This window comes from Physella acuta, unplaced genomic scaffold (genome assembly GCF_028476545.2).
Source record: "Physella acuta isolate Inbredline_101_S28 unplaced genomic scaffold, ASM2847654v3 ptg000078l, whole genome shotgun sequence".
Lineage (NCBI taxonomy): Eukaryota > Metazoa > Mollusca > Gastropoda > Physidae > Physella > Physella acuta.
In genome coordinates this window covers 753,179-771,671 of record NW_026731598.1, presented here as the reverse complement: position 1 = coordinate 771,671, position 18,493 = coordinate 753,179, and the positions used below count along the sequence as shown (strand labels likewise).

General features: G+C 41.6%; 2 protein-coding genes across 2 annotated transcripts; both read right to left on the bottom strand.

Annotated features, from left to right (window-relative positions):
* Positions 1-2,694: 2,694 nt before the first annotated feature.
* On the bottom strand, positions 2,695-11,149 carry LOC131954352 (tubulin alpha-1A chain). The gene is made up of 3 exons (XM_059317970.1): positions 10,634-11,149; positions 5,113-6,049; positions 2,695-3,339 (listed from the first exon to the last, which is right to left on the bottom strand). The coding sequence occupies exons 1-3, from the start codon at positions 10,914-10,916 to the stop codon at positions 3,204-3,206; spliced, it is 1,356 nt and encodes a 451-aa protein (XP_059173953.1). The 5' UTR covers positions 10,917-11,149; the 3' UTR covers positions 2,695-3,203.
* Positions 11,150-11,990: 841 nt separating this feature from the next.
* On the bottom strand, positions 11,991-16,264 carry LOC131954421 (uncharacterized). Its single transcript, XM_059318088.1, has 3 exons — positions 15,677-16,264; positions 14,251-14,397; positions 11,991-13,607 (listed from the first exon to the last, which is right to left on the bottom strand). The coding sequence occupies exons 1-3, from the start codon at positions 15,885-15,887 to the stop codon at positions 13,312-13,314; spliced, it is 654 nt and encodes a 217-aa protein (XP_059174071.1). The 5' UTR covers positions 15,888-16,264; the 3' UTR covers positions 11,991-13,311.
* Between the last annotated feature and the right edge of the window lie 2,229 nt (positions 16,265-18,493).

Here is an 18,493-nt window from a genome sequence, read left to right as displayed (position 1 = left end):
AAACACCAGCCAACCACCACCAAACACCAGCCAATCACCACCAAACACCAGCCAACCACCACCAAACGCCAGCCAATTAGTCACCAAACACCAGCCAATTAGTCACCAAACACCAGCCAATCACCACCAAACACCAGCCAATCACCACCAAACACCAGCCAATCATCACCAAACACCAGCCATTTACCACAAAACACCAGCCAACCACCACCATACACCAGCCAACCACCACCAAACACCAGCCAACCACCACCAAACACCAGCCAATCACCACCAAACACCAGCCAATCACCACCAAACACCAGCCAACCACCACCATACACCAGCCAACCACCACCAAACACCAGCCAACCACCACCAAACACCAGCCAATCACCACCAAACACCAGCCAATTAGTCACCAAACACCAGCCAATCACCACCAAACACCAGCCAATCACCACCAAACACCAGCCAATCACCACCAAACACCAGCCAACCACCACCAAACGCCAGCCAATCACCACCAAACACCAGCCAACCACCACCAACCGCCAGCCCATTAGTCACCAAACACCAGCCAATCACCACCAAACGCCAGCCAATTAGTCACCAAACACTAGCCAATTAGTCACCAAACACCAGCCAATCACCACCAAACACCAGCCAATCATCACCGAACACCAGCCAATCACCACCAAACACCAGCCAACCACCACCATACACCAGCCAATTAGTCACCAAACACCAGCCAACACCAACCAAACACCAGCCAATTACCACCAAACACCAGCCAATCACCAACAAACACCAGCCAACCACCACCATACACCAGCCAACCACCACCAAACACCAGCCAACCACCACCAAACACCAGCCAATTAGTCACCAAACACCAGCCAACCACCACCAAACACCAGCCAATTACCACCAAACACCAGCCAATCACCACCAAACGCCAGCCAATTAGTCACCAAACACCAGCCAATCACCACCAAACACCAGCCAATCACCACCAAACGCCAGCCAATTAGTCACCAAACACCAGCCAACCACCACCAAACACCAGCCAACCACCAGCAAACACCAGCCAATCACCACCAAACACCAGCCAATCACCACCAAACGCCAGCCAATTAGTCACCAAACACCAGCCAACCACCACCATACACCAGCCAACCACCACCAAACACCAGTCAATCACCACCAAATGCCAGCCAATTAGTCACCAAACACCAGCCAACCACCACCATACACCAGCCAATCACCACCAAACACCAGCCAACCACCACCAAACACCAGCCAATCAATCACCAAACACCAGCCAATCACCACCAAACACCAGCCAACCACCACCAAACACCAGCCAATCACCACCAAACACCAGCCAATCACCACCAAACACCAGCCAACCACCACCAAACACCAGCCAACCACCACCAAACACCAGCCAATCACCACCAAACACCAGCCAATCACCACCAAACACCAGCCAACCACCACCAAACACCAGCCAACCACCACCAAACACCAGCCAATCACCACCAAACGCCAGCCAACCACCACCAAACGCCAGCCCATTAGTCACCAAACACCAGCCAATCACCACCAAACGCCAGCCAATTAGTCACCAAACACCAGCCAATTAGTCACCAAACACCAGCCAATCACCACCAAACACCAGCCAATCACCACCAAACACCAGCCAATCATCACCAAACACCAGCCATTTACCACAAAACACCAGCCAACCACCACCATACACCAGCCAACCACCACCAAACACCAGCCAACCACCACCAAACACCAGCCAATCACCACCAAACACCAGCCAATCACCACCAAACACCAGCCAATCACCACCAAACACCAGCCAACCACCACCAAACACCAGCCAACCACCACCAAACACCAGCCAATCACCACCAAACACCAGCCAACCACCACCAAACACCAGCCAATCACCACCAAACACCAGCCAATCACCACCAAACACCAGCCAACCACCACCAAACACCAGCCAACCACCACCAAACACCAGCCAATCACCACCAAACACCAGCCAATCACCACCAAACACCAGCCAACCACCACCAAACACCAGCCAACCACCACCAAACACCAGCCAATCACCACCAAACGCCAGCCAACCACCACCAAACGCCAGCCAACCACCACCAAACACCAGCCAATCACCACCAAACGCCAGCCAATCACCACCAAACGCCAGCCCATTAGTCACCAAACACCAGCCAATCACCACCAAACGCCAGCCAATTAGTCACCAAACACCAGCCAATTAGTCACCAAACACCAGCCAATCACCACCAAACACCAGCCAATCACCACCAAACACCAGCCAATCATCACCAAACACCAGCCATTTACCACAAAACACCAGCCAACCACCACCATACACCAGCCAACCACCACCAAACACCAGCCAACCACCACCAAACACCAGCCAATCACCACCAAACACCAGCCAATCACCACCAAACACCAGCCAACCACCACCATACACCAGCCAACCACCACCAAACACCAGCCAACCACCACCAAACACCAGCCAATCACCACCAAACACCAGCCAATTAGTCACCAAACACCAGCCAATCACCACCAAACACCAGCCAATCACCACCACTAAATGAGAAGCCAACCACCACCAAACACCAGCCAACCACCACCAGTAAATGAGAAGCCAAGCCAGAGTTGAATAAAGACGTTGTATTGCCACCATGGACCAGACCAAACCATCCACACCAGGATCTCGGCCGGTCTAAACACATCTCTATCGTACAGTGGTTTTCTTTCAAAGAATTCAAAGTTCTACAAATTAAAAGTTCGATCTAAACATCTATATAAACACAATACTCAAAGTTATATCAAGTCTGTATGTATCTCTGCTTCTGTGTACGAACAATTATATGCGTACACAAATATAAGGTGTATATCGTCGTCTATAAAACGTCCATGTATGCAGTATATAAATATAATTAAAAGCTAATTGTTGAAAATGATATTCCTTGTGTAACCATCCGTCATGTCGTCACAATATCCCGGAAATTCATGAATTATGAAAGACCAGTTCTAGCAGTCAAAAACTGTCCGTCACACAAGAACAACAACACCAAAGATGTCACAAAGTCAGTCAACAATTCTCCTCTGTGGCTTGGGTGGGGTAAACAAATGGTCGCCTCATCTTCTCTGCTGGAACTTTTTTAGTACTCTTCGCCTTCACCCTCGCCTTCTTCCGCCACCGAATCCAATCCAACTTCTTCATAATCTTTTTCCAGGGCAGCCAGGTCTTCACGTGCCTCGGAGAACTCACCCTCTTCCATACCTTCACCAACATACCTGGGGAGGGGGGGGGGAAGAGGTGCTAGAGACAGGGCACTACTCAAACACAACGACAAGTATCTAAATTTGGTGACATGAGAATGAAACATAGATCTTGACAGTACTCAAACACAACGACAAGTATCTAAATTTGGTGACATGAGAATGACATATAGATCTTGACAGTACTCAACACAATGACAAGTATCTAAATGTGATGACATGGGAATGACACATAGATCTTGACAGTACTCAAACAACACAATGACAAGTATCTAAATGTGATGACATGCGAATGACATATAGATCTTGACAGTACTCAACACAACGACAAGTATCTAAATGTGATGACATGGGAATGACATATAGATCTTGACAGTACTCAACACAACGACAAGTATCTAAATGTGATGACATGGGAATGACATATAGATCTTGACAGTACTCAAACAACACAATGACAAGTATCTAAATGTGATGACATGCGAATGACATATAGATCTTGACAGTACTCAACACAACGACAAGTATCTAAATGTGATGACATGGGAATGACATATAGATCTTGACAGTACTCAACACAACGACAAGTATCTAAATGTGATGACATGGGAATGACATATAGATCTTGACAGTACTCAAACAACACAACGACAAGTATGTAAATGTGATGACATGGGAATGACACAGATCTTGACAGCACTTAAACAATACAACGACACGTATCTAAATTTGGTGACATTGGAATGACACTTGACAGTATTCATACAACACAACGACAAGTATGTAAATGTGATGACATGCGAATGACACATAGATCTTGACAGTACTCAAGAAGGGAGCAGCATAGACGAAGATACAAATACATTTATTTCTAGCACTATTATACTTTGTTGATACTAACGGATTAAGAGTTCTACATCATTATGGGGCGAAGCTACTTTCGCCATGATGGCAAGTTATTTGATAGTGATGAGTGTGTTTGGATACTCACGAATGTAAAATGATAGTGTTGTGTGTGCTATGGGTGTATACTGTCCGAAGTAATTTGATAAATGTAAATTAGCTACGTTTGACTACCTATCAATTAATTAGCTAAGTGTGACCACATATGGATGTGCAGTAAACTAGTGTGTGATCTAGGCGTGCTGACTAACTAATGTAATTAGCCAAATGTTAATCAGCTAAGTGTATGTACATATCCTTACATAGTGTGTGATCTAGTGGCGGTGACTTACCGATGTAATTAGCCAAATGTTAATCAGCTAAGTGTGACGACATATCCCTACATTGTGTGTGATCTAGTGGCGATGACTTACCAATGTAATTAGCCAAATGTTAATCAGCTAAGAGTAAGGACATATCCCTACATAGTATGTGATCTAGTGGCGGTGACTTACCAATGTAATTAGCCAAATGTTAATCAGCTAAGTGTGACGACATATCCCTACATTGTGTGTGATCTAGTGGCGATGACTTACCAATGTAATTAGCCAAATGTTAATCAGCTAAGAGTAAGGACATATCCCTACATAGTATGTGATCTAGTGGCGGTGACTTACCAATGTAATTAGCCAAATGTTAATCAGCTAAGTGTAAGGACATATCCCTACATAGTGTGTGATCTAGTGACGGTGACTTACCAATGTAATTAGCCAAATGTTAATCAGCTAAGTGTAAGGACATATCCCTACATAGTGTATGATCTAGTGGCGGTGACTTACCAATGTAATTAGCCAAATGTTAATCAGCTTAGTGTAGCGATATATCCCTACATTGTGTGTGACTTACCAGTGGACGAATGCACGTTTAGCGTAGAGCAGGTCAAACTTGTGATCTAGCCGAGCCCAAGCCTCCGATATTGCCGTCGTGTTACTCAGCATACACACGGCCCTCTGCACCTTGGCCAAGTCACCCCCGGGTACCACCGTGGGCGGCTGGTAGTTGATGCCCACCTTAAAACCTGTCGGGCACCAGTCGACAAACTGGATGGTTCTTTTGGTTTTGATGGTGGCGATGGCGGCGTTGACGTCTTTGGGCACGACGTCCCCTCGGTAGAGCAGGATACAGGACATGTACTTGCCGTGGCGGGGGTCGCACTTGACCAGCTGGTTCCCGGGCTCAAAGCAGCCGTTGGTGATCTCAGCCACGCTCAACTGCTCGTGGTACGCCTTCTCTGCTGATATGATGGGGGAGTTGATGACTAGGGGGAAATGGATGCGAGGGTAGGGGACAAGGTTGGTCTGAAATTCCAGAAGGTCCACATTCAAAGCTCCGTCAAACCTCAAAGACGCTGTGATGGACGATACAACTTGCGCAACAAGACGGTTTAAATTTGTGTATGTCGGTCGTTCAATGTCCAAATTTCGTCTGCAAACATCGTACACGGCTTCATTGTCGACAAGAAACGAGCAGTCGGAATGTTCTAGAGTGGTGTGCGTCACTAGGATGGAGTTGTACGGCTCCACAATGGCCGTCGAGATCTGTGGCGCGGGATAAATGGAGAATTCAATTTTCGATTTTTTCCCGTAGTCGACAGACAGCCTCTCCATGAGGAGGGAGGTGAACCCCGAGCCCGTGCCCCCACCAAAGCTGTGGAAGACGAAGAACCCCTGTAAGCCCGTGCACAAGTCGGCCAGTTTCCGTGTCCTGTCCAGTACCAAATCCACAACTTCCTTCCCGATCGTGTAGTGCCCTCTCGCGTAGTTGTTGGCTGCATCTTCTTTACCTGAGCACAGAGAGAAGAGAAAACTTTTATACAACTAGATTTAACATGAAAGTAAATCTGTTGTACCTGTATACAAACATTTAAAAAACGTTAGATAAGTTTCTTAAAAAAAAAACATTTAATTTGAATAGTGTGTTGGGCGCTAAAAATAATTGTAAAGCCTGCTTGAGGTCAAGACGACGATTAAATGACGATAACGATTTTCGTGTCAGTTACTGTAAGTAACTGCTGTTACATGGATGTAACAAACATAAAGGCTAGACCCTATTTCACACCATTACACACAATAGAAGTTATTTTTAAACTTCATAAAATATCTTCTGATTCTTAAAGATTGAATATTCAAACCAAATTTACAGCTTACAACCCAGTTATAACCCACAAAGTGATATAATACCCTTGCTTTCGTCCTCTAGTCAGACCACACTGTGACTGCTTCATTTCTACAGTTTTCTATACATCTTCATGACTAACTTGGTGCGATCTTCATAAACCCTAATCATTGCTATTTTTTCAACACATATAACTTGCTACGACCTTCCTAATCCTAACCCTAACAATCTTCGTGGCATCGTTTAGTTACCGATGTCATACTTTGGTGTGACCTTCCTAATCCTAACCCTAACAATCTTCGTGGCATCGTTTAGTTACTGATGTCATACTGCGACTGTCCTAACCATAATCCTTAAAATTTTCCACTCATCAATTCTAGCAGAAAAAAACAACAAGCTGATTAGATAGTGTCATGCCCTGTACTACCTTACAGAGGGAGACACCAGTACCCATCGACAGATGGACATCAGACCATGTCCATTTGTAACTCAAGTCCCGCTAATGAGCACTTCACATTTCTAATGGCCCCATCGATACCTGCCGATAAAAGCTTTCACTTGTTCAAAGGTTTCAGCCGGCGATCAAATGATCATCGATAACAAATTTTAATGCCATTATCGTTCAAAAATTATGTCAACACATATTTTAGATGTATTTAAGTGTAATGTCCGCTTTAGCTAATTAGAGTTCTAGGCATATATGTGGTATCACACTACGACACATGTCGGTTAATTAGTTCTACTTCTTCTTCTTCTTCGTTCTTAATTTTTTAATGTTGGAAGGGATTCTCTCCATCACAATTAAGGATACGTGTCAACTGGTTATGCGCCATTGAGGCCATTGACGCCGAGTTCAGCCTGCTTTTCCTTTTTGGATTTGCTTCCATAGACTTTGTCCAACCAAGAACAAACTACAAGGCAGCAGTTGTTTGATTTTGGAGTTGTCTCTCCTAGAAGAGTTGCGTCCCAAGCCTCATCTACCCGGGATTAGTTCTACACAATAACATATTATGGGACTCAGTGATCGCTTACTCAGATATAAAAGATCAATAGTTTTACAGGGCGTGCATCCACACAGAACCATTCGACATAATGAAAGTAAAACGTTCATTAGGAATTACAGTTATTGCCCTTTGGAAACATAATATTTTTTTACTGCTTGTGACTGGCAAACGTATTTTGCCACCAGGTGTCGCCTAATGAGGTGATATGTCACAAAATACACGGAGCTAATCATTATAAAATTGGGTGGGGAAAACATCTACACATTTATCTATGTTTATAAAATAGATCGTACGAATCTTTATAAAAGTTATGGTAGGTCTTGTTTGTATGTGTTCCGCACGCAACACGGATAAAGATTAAGATAATCTGTTAACCCCGTCTTTATCCCAAATGTGATAGAAAATCGTTTATCCACACGTCGATTATAGTATTCCTATGTAATTGTTTAATTGTTCTGATGTAGGTACTTATACTTTCTAGCTTAAGACAAACCTAAACCATAAGACCTAATGTAAAAGTAACCATACAGGAACACAGTCATCTTCATAAATTGGATAAGTGTGTCGATGATGTTCGCTAGTACAACATGAAGTGATTTTTAAAGCTCTATTAGCTCTAGTCATAATCCTAACCTTTATCCTAAATATAAACTGACACGTTAAGTATCGGAAGGAGTGATAATAGCTATATGAATATGTTAAGTGGTATCGCTGTTATAGGCAAGGATTAAGGACTGGGATACTAACAAAAATGGGTTCAATACTATATAAGACTTTTACCGTTACACAATCGCTTTGTCATGATGCAAGAACGGTAATCCAAGAAATTATACCAATAGCTACACAACAAAACTTAACGCCCTTTGCTCTACTTTTTTGAAAATTGAACCCATAAATAGAAGCCAATTATTTTTCAATGTTGGTCTAGTCACATTCTAAAGACTGACAAACATATTTCACAGAAGCTAATGCTTATAAGTCTTTCCGTGAACCCTGGCAATCACTCAAGATGTTCTATTATTACACGAAAACTAAATTCAGTGTAACAACGTCGGCAGAACATGACAATAACGTAACGATGCTTGTTTTTCTGCCGCTAATGTCGTTAGGATCAGGGCTAAGTAAGATTAAGACCTTATAAACAGCCTACATTACAATGAAAAATCGTTCCATTTCTACTAGTGTCATGATTAGGTTCGGAGTTAATATTAATTAGGGTTATGGTTAAGGATAAAATCAGTACAGGGCTAGAGTTAGGGTAACAATAAATAATAGCTAGCATTCATGAAAACAGAAAAAAGCCCCAGCAAACAGGATCGTTTTTTCTACAAGTAAATTAGGTTTAGGGCCAGAATCAGGAAAAAGTTTGGGATTGGGATAAGGGCAAGGGTTTGAACCAGAGTTAGGGTTATAGAAGAGACACTGTTAACAAAAATTACAATCTATAATCAATCTTCAGATTTACCATTCTAAAGTAGAGTTCACGAGGCGCATATAAGGGGATGCTTTTTTAAAAAATAAATGTAATTTTTTTTTTATAATTCCAGGAACTATTTTGTTAAATTCCATCACTGGTGACTAAAACAACAGGTGACTCAAGATAAATCCAAAGTGTCGTGCAAGTGTCCTGACACACTTGAACTACCACACCAAAGTGTCCTGACACACTTGAACTACCACACCAAAGTGTCGTGCAAGTGTCCTGACACATTTGAACTACCACACCAAAGTGTCGTGCAAGTGTCCTGACACACCTGAACTACCACACCAAGGTGTCGTGCAAGTGTCCTGACACATTTGAACTACCACACTAAAGTGTCGTGCAAGTGTCCTGACACATTTGAACTACAACACCTAAGTGTCGTGCAAGTGTCCTGACACACTTGAACTACCACACCAAAGTGTCGTGCACACTTGAACTACCACACCAAAGTGTCCTGACACATTTGAACTACAACACCAAAGTGTCATGCACGTGTCCTGACACATTTGAACTACCACACCAAAGTGTCGTGCAAGTGTCCTGACACACTTGAACTACCACACCAAAGTGTCGTGCAAGTGTCCTGACACATTTGAACTACAACACCAAAGTGTCATGCACGTGTCCTGACACACTTGAACTACCACACCAAAGTGTCGTGCAAGTGTCCTGACACATTTGAACTACAACACCAAAGTGTCGTGCAAGTGTCCTGACACACTTGAACTACCACACCAAAGTGTCGTGCAAGTGTCCTGACACACTTGAACTACCACACCAAAGTGTCCTGACACACTTGAACTACCACACCAAAGTGTCCTGATACACTTGAACTACCACACCAAAGTGTCATGCAAGTGTCCTGACACACTTGAACTACCACACCAAAGTGTCGTGCAAGTGTCCTGACACACTTGAACTACCACACCAAAGTGTCGTGCAAGTGTCCTGACACATTTGAACTACAACACCAAAGTGTCGTGCAAGTGTCCTGACACATTTGAACTACAACACCAAAGTGTCGTGCAAGTGTCCTGACACACTTGAACTACCACACCAAAGTGTCGTGCAAGTGTCCTGACACATTTGAACTACAACACCAAAGTGTCGTGCAAGTGTCCTGACACACTTGAACTACCACACCAAAGTGTCGTGCAAGTGTCCTGACACACTTGAACTACCACACCAAAGTGTCCTGACACACTTGAACTACCAAACCAAAGTGTCGTGCAAGTGTCCTGACACACTTGAACTACAACACCAAAGTGTCGTGCAAGTGTCCTGACACATTTGAACTACAACAACAAAGTGTCGTGCAAGTGTCCTGACACACTTGAACTACCACACCAAAGTGTCGTGCAAGTGTCCTGACACATTTGAACTACAACACCAAAGTGTCGTGCAAGTGTCCTGACACATTTGAACTACAACACCAAAGTGTCGTGCAAGTGTCCTGACACACTTGAACTACCACACCAAAGTGTCGTGCACACTTGAACTACCACACCAAAGTGTCGTGCACACTTGAACTATCGAGTTTTAATTCATGAACTACTACATTTAACTGTTAAATGAATGTTACATTTCAACATGAATAAATCAAAAGTTTAGAATAAGAATGTCTAAGTCTACAGGCCAACAGCTGTGTTTTAAAGTTAAACAGCTGTAGTCTTAGATCTTAACCTAAACCTAAACTTCCTATGTCAATTACAACGCATCAGTACACACGCACCCCCCCCCCCCCCTAAACATCACCTGGACTTACCTGAGATCAGCTGCTCGGGATGAAAGAGTTGTCTGTAGGTCCCTGTCCTCACCTCGTCTACCACCGTGGGTTCCAGGTCTAGGAAAGCTGCCCTAGGGACGTGCTTCCCCGACCCCGTCTCGCTAAAAAATGTGTTGAACGAATCGTCACCACCACCGATGGTTTTGTCGGATGGCATCTGGCCGTCCGGTTGGATCCCGTGTTCCAGACAGTACAACTCCCAACATGCATTACCTATTTGGACGCCAGCCTGACCGAGATGAATGGAAATGACTTCCCGCATGTTGGCTGGTCTTTCAGCTTGTGTAAGGGACCTACCTTAAATTCCAGCAACCTATTGCTTTTTTTATATCTTCTAAATAAAATGGGGTGAATTTAATTGTTTAATTTCTCCAATATTTAATAAATTTTTGACTTTTTTTTCTTTAACAACACAAACAAGAAAGATGGTTTCTATGCAAGAGTGTTCTGACGTCATCATCGATACGTCAATCCACGGTTGTTCTTTTTGTTTTTCTTCCAGAAAGAGTGCCGGCATTTTTATTAGCAATTTTCTTCGAGATTATTTATTTATGTTATGAAATGTTTCCAAATATTCTTTTTCAAAAAGTTTAATTTTGATCTAGCAATGATGGCGCTTAGTTTAAGGACCAATGCACATTAGATGAGATATATAAAATATCTTTTGCTTTTGGTACACATATTTTCTATTTCAGTTTGCTTTAAACATCTCATGGATTGTAGTTATATCATACAACACGAAGTCGGTACGGAATGTGTGGTTGTATGTAACATATACAAGCTAAGCTGTTAACCTTTTTAGTAGTTCGTTTTTATTAAATTGAACATTAGAAAAGTTTAACCAATACACACTTTTCGGAAAATCGACGATCACAATTTAGTTTTACTTGTATTTTTCAACTACTCCTGTACTCATCAAAACTTAAAGACCAATTTTGTAACTTTGCTTCTAATGAAGTCGGTCTTTTGCATTGAACTGTGTCGAGATCTGTGGCGCAGGATATAGGCGAGATGCTATCTACAGTATGTAGGGTTTGTATGTTATTCTTAAGAGTAACAAAACCTGGCACTTTCTCTAGTAACTTTTACTTTTTTTTATATGCCACATATGGAGTCATTGTATGCATATGACATTGGTAATCGTATTATTTAAACAGTGTTGTATTAATAAAACAGTGTTAGAAATAAAATTCACGCGCGCCGTTCTGCTTATTAAGGTGGCCAGATTTTTACAAATGTTGTACCAAACTAGTTTTTAACCCTCTGAACACAACATAAATACTGTCTCAAACACACATTCCATTCCAGTTACAATCATAGCATGATAACAAAAAAACTTGTTCTTTAATTTAATTTTAAACTTGTAACAAAAATTGCCTTAAGCACAAGACAAAGCGAGATGTGACGTCACTGAATGTGTGTGTAAGTGTGAGTCAAATGTGGTGGTCAAGTCGAGGTCCAAGTTATAAAAAGGATAAACAGTAAATTCATTGAGTAAAAACATGTCATTTTTTTTTCTTTAAATATAAGTGAGACAGATGAAAAGCTAATAATAGAATATGTGTACACATAGGTAAACGTGTTAGTCCCATGGTGCCGTCTAAGGTAAACGCATATCACAGCAACTTTACCTTTTAATCAGGTAGGGCACGGGATTTGGATACAGGTTAACGTATATGTAAGCTTATATACATATACATGAAGTTAGACAAGACAAAACATTGGGCGAGCAACTAGGTGCTAGAACAGTTAAACTGTAGAGTAACTCCACTGGTCGTTATAGTTGTGTTATAATTTTTTTTCATCTCAATGGACAGTAGCAGCTACAACATTTACAATCAAGAGGACGTGTTGGATTTTATATGTCACAGAAACAATATGTTTGTTTATGTTTACCTCAGTAAATCTGTATATCTAGTAGAAGAAAACAGTCCAAGAAAAAAAAAGAAATTTCTTATCGCATGATTATTTTTTTCTTATTAACAACAAATTAAAACGCCGAATTAAAAAAAAATATATCTGTGAGAAAGCCGAAAGGTTTGGGGGACGTGGGGTGTGGTTGAGTAAGTGCTGTATTCAGCTTAGTGTGTGGTGGTGGTGGTGCGTGTTTATGTGTGTGTGGGGGGGGGGGCGTGTGTGTAGGGGGCGTATGTGTAGGGTGAATAGTGAGGGGTGGGGGCGAATATACAAGGCGAATCTATTTTGGCTTCGTGATTTCTCTATACATGGAGTTGTTTTTATTTTTATTTATAAGCCAATATAATTTATTTTCAATTTCCTTCTTTTGAAAACACACACATAGGCCTATACTTGTATGGCGAATTTTTAAAGTAAGCAAGAGTAAAAAAAAATAGAAAACATTTTAAAATGGAGTTGGCCTATTTGGAAATAGTACTTTACATCCTTTTAGACTGTGTGTGGCGTTGATCATTTGATATTTTCATTGATGTTGATATTAATGTGTTTACACTGATGTTTACACTGATGTTTACACTGATGTTTACATTGATGTTTACACTGATGTTTACATTGATGTTTACATTGGAAGAGTTAACACAGCACCCATACAGCACGCTGTCATCTTATGGGCTGTTCTTCCATACAGCACGCTGTCGTCATAGAGGCTGTTCTTGTGTTACCTCTTCACCTCAGCTCCTCTAGTAGCTCCTCCAACGGCTCCCCTCCACCCCGCCCTTGTAGGAGATGGGCGTGATTCCCCGGGAGGGCGGGCCTCGTTTCCGTATGGACATGGGCGAGACGACACTGCGTCGGCGACCGTTGTAGAACTCGTCGTCGTCGTCGTAGTCGGACTCGAAGCTGTCGGGGATCATGAGGGTGCCGGCGATAAGGATGAGGGTCATGGCGATGACGGTCAGACCCAGGGAGAAGGACACGACGTAGGGGTCGGGGACGGTGGTGATGAAGACAACCATCCCGACAAAGCTACAACCACCTGAAAATAGATAAGCATTGGTATATTATAGGCTGGTTATAAACAACATGGACGTACAAAACCTAACGCTAAAGACAATATGGACGTACCAGCGATACAGTTAGGAACAAACACACAACAAAGACATACCAGCGATACAGTTAGGAACAAATACAATATGGACGTACCAGCGATACAGTTAGGAACAAACACACAACACGGACGTACCAGCAATACAGTTAGGATCAAAGACAGCACACAACAAGAACGTACCAGCGATATAGTTAGGAACCAACATACAACAAGAACGTACCAGCGATATAGTTAGGAACCAACATACAACAAGAACGTACCAGCGATATAGTTAGGAACAAACACACAACAAAGACACAACATGGATGTACCAGCGATATAGTTAGGATCAAATATACAACATGGACGTACCAACAATGCCGTACCAGCGATATAGTTAGGAACAAATACACAACAATGCCGTACCAGCGATATAGTTGGCAACAAACATACAACAAAGATGTACCAGCGATATAGTTAGGAACAAACATACAACAAAGACGTACCAGCGATACAGTTTAAAAACAAAGACAGCATACAACAGCGACGTACCAGCGATACAGTTGGCAACAAACACACAACAAAGACGTACCAGCGATATAGAGCAGCGACATGATGACGGCCGCCACCGTAGGTTTCCTCAGCCCCTCAGCACACATGTAGATCATCAGGAGGACGGCCACAAACACGGCCAGACAGAAGGTCACCGTCTCCAGCCCTCGGACAGCGTTAAAGGCATCTGTGGGGTGGGGGAGAGAGGGGGGGGGGGTCACATAGGTTAGTCATAAGTTTATTCATTCACATCGATCTAATGAAGTCGGTACAGAACTATTTGTGGAGTGGGGGAGAGGGGGGGGGGGGGGGGTCACACAGGTTAGTCATAAGTTTATTCATTCACATAGTTCTAAACGTGAGTTTGATGATGTCGATATATGACAACATAAAAACCATAATAGTTTAATGATGTCAACATATCACAACACAAAAACATGACAGTTTGATGTTAATACACGACAAGACAAAAACCATGACATTTTGATGATGTATGTACTGTAGACTTTACTGTAAAATCATAACAGGCAAATGATAAAACTAGACATCCCACTAGGGCGCTTGTACTTTACTGAGATTACAAACAGCTAATTCGTATTAAAATACATTGAGAACCCCTTATAAAAGATTAAACTAAAGTAAGTCTTATGAAATATTACACCTGTATTTAAAAGAAAATCAGTCTATATATGATATGATAAGCCTATAAGATATACGAGGGTGGTGACATGTAGTGTCTCCTCCATATGGGCGCCCATACACCAACATAACCTGCACCGATGTATTAGAAAACCCAGAAAACACACCTCTAATTGAAGTTATCGTGTAAAGAATGAACACCAGTAAATAACCACAACTACAGATTAATAAGACCATGGGACAGACGAAGTAGAGTTCATGTGTTTCAATAACCTCGGCATACAAGGGGATAGTGTGATCAGCACTATGCCAAGCCTCTTTTTGTTTCCATAACGTGAGTCAGGTACCCATCAGAGCTGGGTGGACTCAGGAACGTCTTACAGAATTGAACCCGGTATCTGGAGAAACGAACTCGAGTCTTTCGGGTTAGCAGTCTAGCGCTCTACTGCTCGGCCACGCCGTCATCGAACTCATTATGTCTGAGCTATTTGTATTCTAGTTACACCTAGTGCAAATAATAACACAATTATTTCAATAATTCAAAATAGTCACCAGTTCATTAATTAAAATCTTAAATAAACAAAAAATTGTATTTATTAGTTCATTAATTAAAATTTGCACTTAATTAATCCAATGTAGTTACCAGTTCATTAATTAAAATCTACATTTAATTTAGCCAATCGAGTTAGCAGCTCATTAATTAACATATATAATTCGTTAAGCTAATGTAGTTACCAGTTTATTAATTAACATGTATCATTAATTAAGCTAATATAATGTAATTACAAGTTTATTAATTAAGATACATAATTAATTAATGTAATTACCAGTCTCGTACTGTGATGCCACCGTGGTGTCCGAACAAGTCCCCGAGTTACACGACACCATCCTCCAGAGGCCCACTTTGGTCTCCACCACATTGTTGGTGGTACTGTACGTCATCCAGCTGGTTGTCGCCCAACCCGCGATGTGGATGGCTATCCCAACCAGCAGGATGATCAGGGCGAACTTAGACCAACCCGAGGCTGATCCACACATCTTCTAGACTTTGTGAATCAACTAGACTTGACAAATTTCTTCACTCGTCTACAACACAAACCTAAGATTTCCCGACTTCCTTAACAAAAACTTGACAATCTTTTCACTGCTCTAGAACGATCATACTCCCAGAATCACAAAATCCCTACCACAGTCTCGTATACAGAACTCTTCTGTCAAACAAATCCTTCCAGATCAAATTCCCAAAACTTACTTTCCTCGGGCTAAAAATAAACACCCCCGTCTTTGTTATTTCCACCATTTAAACCCCTCCCATGCCCTACGTCATGGACCTATCAATACACGTTTGCCAATCGCTTGTATGGATCGAATACATACAGTGAACATACTACATACTGGCCGTGTGACGTTTTAACTTTCTATGTCCACAGATGTGGAGGGGTGAGGGGAGTGCTATCAATATACAAAGTTTGTGTCCCTGCTGTTTGTACTGGTATCAATATTTAGCTCCATGACGTCGTGAACAGGTACGATCAGACCAATCGATAAAATTTACGTGCCCCTTATGTAGGGGCTTTGTAGGCAGCTTTTTTTTTCATACGTATCTAGGTTCTGAAAATCAATAATGTTTTTTTTTTCAAAAAATCGATACGGAGATTATCGATTTATTGGCGTGGCTGTGATTTTTAAATATATCAATTATGCACATTTATTTAAGAATTACTAATGGTTTTAACGCAATGATGAATTCAAATTAATTAGTGTATCAACAATGGTAATGTTAGCTTCTAAATAAAACGAGAAGAGCATTTGAAATGATATATATATATATATATATATATATATATATATATATATATATATATATATATATATATATATATATATATATATATATATATATATATATATATATATATATATATATATATGTGTGTGTGTGTGTGTGTGTGTGTGTGTTTTCTAGGCACGATAATAAGCTGGTTCAATGTTTGTGTAATAAAATCGTTGATGGGTAAGGGAGACAATAAAGAAATGATTGACAACCACGTCTCTGCACGCAGCCTCTGCTAAACAAGGAATCGTGCACATATATAACACTTTTTTACCCACACCTACCAGACTCTTAAATTACATTTCCCATGATCCACTAACCATTAATTATATAACATGTTTTGGTTAATCTATTTAAATCGGCATATATCTCCTTATATGACAAAACAAGGAGAAAAAACAATCCTTCATGTTATCTAGTCTATGCCATGTCTGTTTTATGGGTCTATTCATAAAATCCCTCTGGTTCCTTCAAAATTTTGAAGTAATTTTTTTGCCTTATGGTTTAAAAAAAACGTCTTGTTTGCATGGACGTCACCGGGTGACGTCAACGTTTGACTACCCGAGTAGCCAAAAGCTGTGTATGAGTCAGGTGTACTGCTATGACAAAATGATTTCTGAAAACAAAATGTGTCGCCGGTCAGTGTGTGAATTATTCATTTTTTAAAAACTGTCAACAGCTTTTCTGAACGTAAACATAACTTTTTTCCTGAAGCGTGTGTTTAAGTCACCACTATATCTTGATACATAGCCCAGTCATGTCACCACTATATCTTGACACATAGGCAAGTCATATCACCACTATATCTTGACACATAGGCTAGTCATGTCACCACTTGACACATAGGCCAGTCATGTCACCACTATATCTTGACACATAGGCCAGTCATGTCACCACTATATCTAGACACATAGGCTAGTCATGTCACCACTATATCTTGACACATAGGCCAGTCATGTCACCACTATATCTAGACACATAGGCCAGTCATGTCACCACTAAATCTTGACACATAGGCCAGTCAAGTCACCACTATATCTAGACACATAGGCCAGTCATGTCACCACTATATCTTGACACATAGGCCAGTCATGTCACCACTATATCTAGACACATAGGCCAGTCATGTCACCACTATATCTTGACACATAGGCCAGCCATGTCACCACTATATCTAGACACATAGGCCAGTCATGTCACCACTATATCTTGACTCATAGGCCAGTCATGTCACCACTATATCTTGACACATAGTCCAGTCATGTCACCACTATATCTTGACACATTAGGCAAGTCATGTCACCACTATATCTTGACACATTAGGCAAGTCATGTCACCACTATATCTTGACACATAATCCAGTCATGTCACCACTATATCTTGACACATGAGTCAGTCATCTCACCACTATATTTTGACACATAGGTCAGTCATGTCACTCCATCGCTAGACACATCTTCTAATAATTGCCCCCCCCCTCCCCGAAACGATACACACGTTCCCCTATCTAAAGAAACCCTGGTCATGGGCGACCTAGTCCAGACGGTATTTCATTGAGGCCGTGGGCGACAAACTCGAGAATCCTTCCTTTGGCTAAAAGATATAGATCTGGGCCAAGAATATAGCTTTGCCATATCTTGTTTTGTATTGACACGATAAAGTAAACATTTAGGATTTAAGGAGTAATGTTCAGTGTGGTGTCCTGCGGTCAATCGTGGAAACATTTTCACACCTCGCAGTAACAAATTGCCTGCAACAGTAAAAAAAATAAATAAGAATTTAGTTTTTAAGTATTTTAAACTTGCAATT

Excerpts from the sequence above, each read along its gene's own strand:
- LOC131954352 (XM_059317970.1), bottom strand. The coding sequence starts at position 10,916 with ATGCGGGAAGTCATTTCCATTCATCTCGGTCAGGCTGGCGTCCAAATA. Across the intron at positions 6,050-10,633 it reads TCCCGAGCAGCTGATCTCAG|GTAAAGAAGATGCAGCCAAC; the intron begins GTAAGTCCAGGT and ends CTCTGTGCTCAG. Across the intron at positions 3,340-5,112 it reads AAACGTGCATTCGTCCACTG|GTATGTTGGTGAAGGTATGG; the intron begins GTAAGTCACACA and ends CCCCCTCCCCAG.
- LOC131954421 (XM_059318088.1), bottom strand. The coding sequence starts at position 15,887 with ATGTGTGGATCAGCCTCGGGTTGGTCTAAGTTCGCCCTGATCATCCTG. Across the intron at positions 14,398-15,676 it reads GGCATCACAGTACGAGACTG|ATGCCTTTAACGCTGTCCGA; the intron begins GTAATTACATTA and ends CCCACCCCACAG. Across the intron at positions 13,608-14,250 it reads GTCGCTGCTCTATATCGCTG|GTGGTTGTAGCTTTGTCGGG; the intron begins GTACGTCTTTGT and ends ATCTATTTTCAG.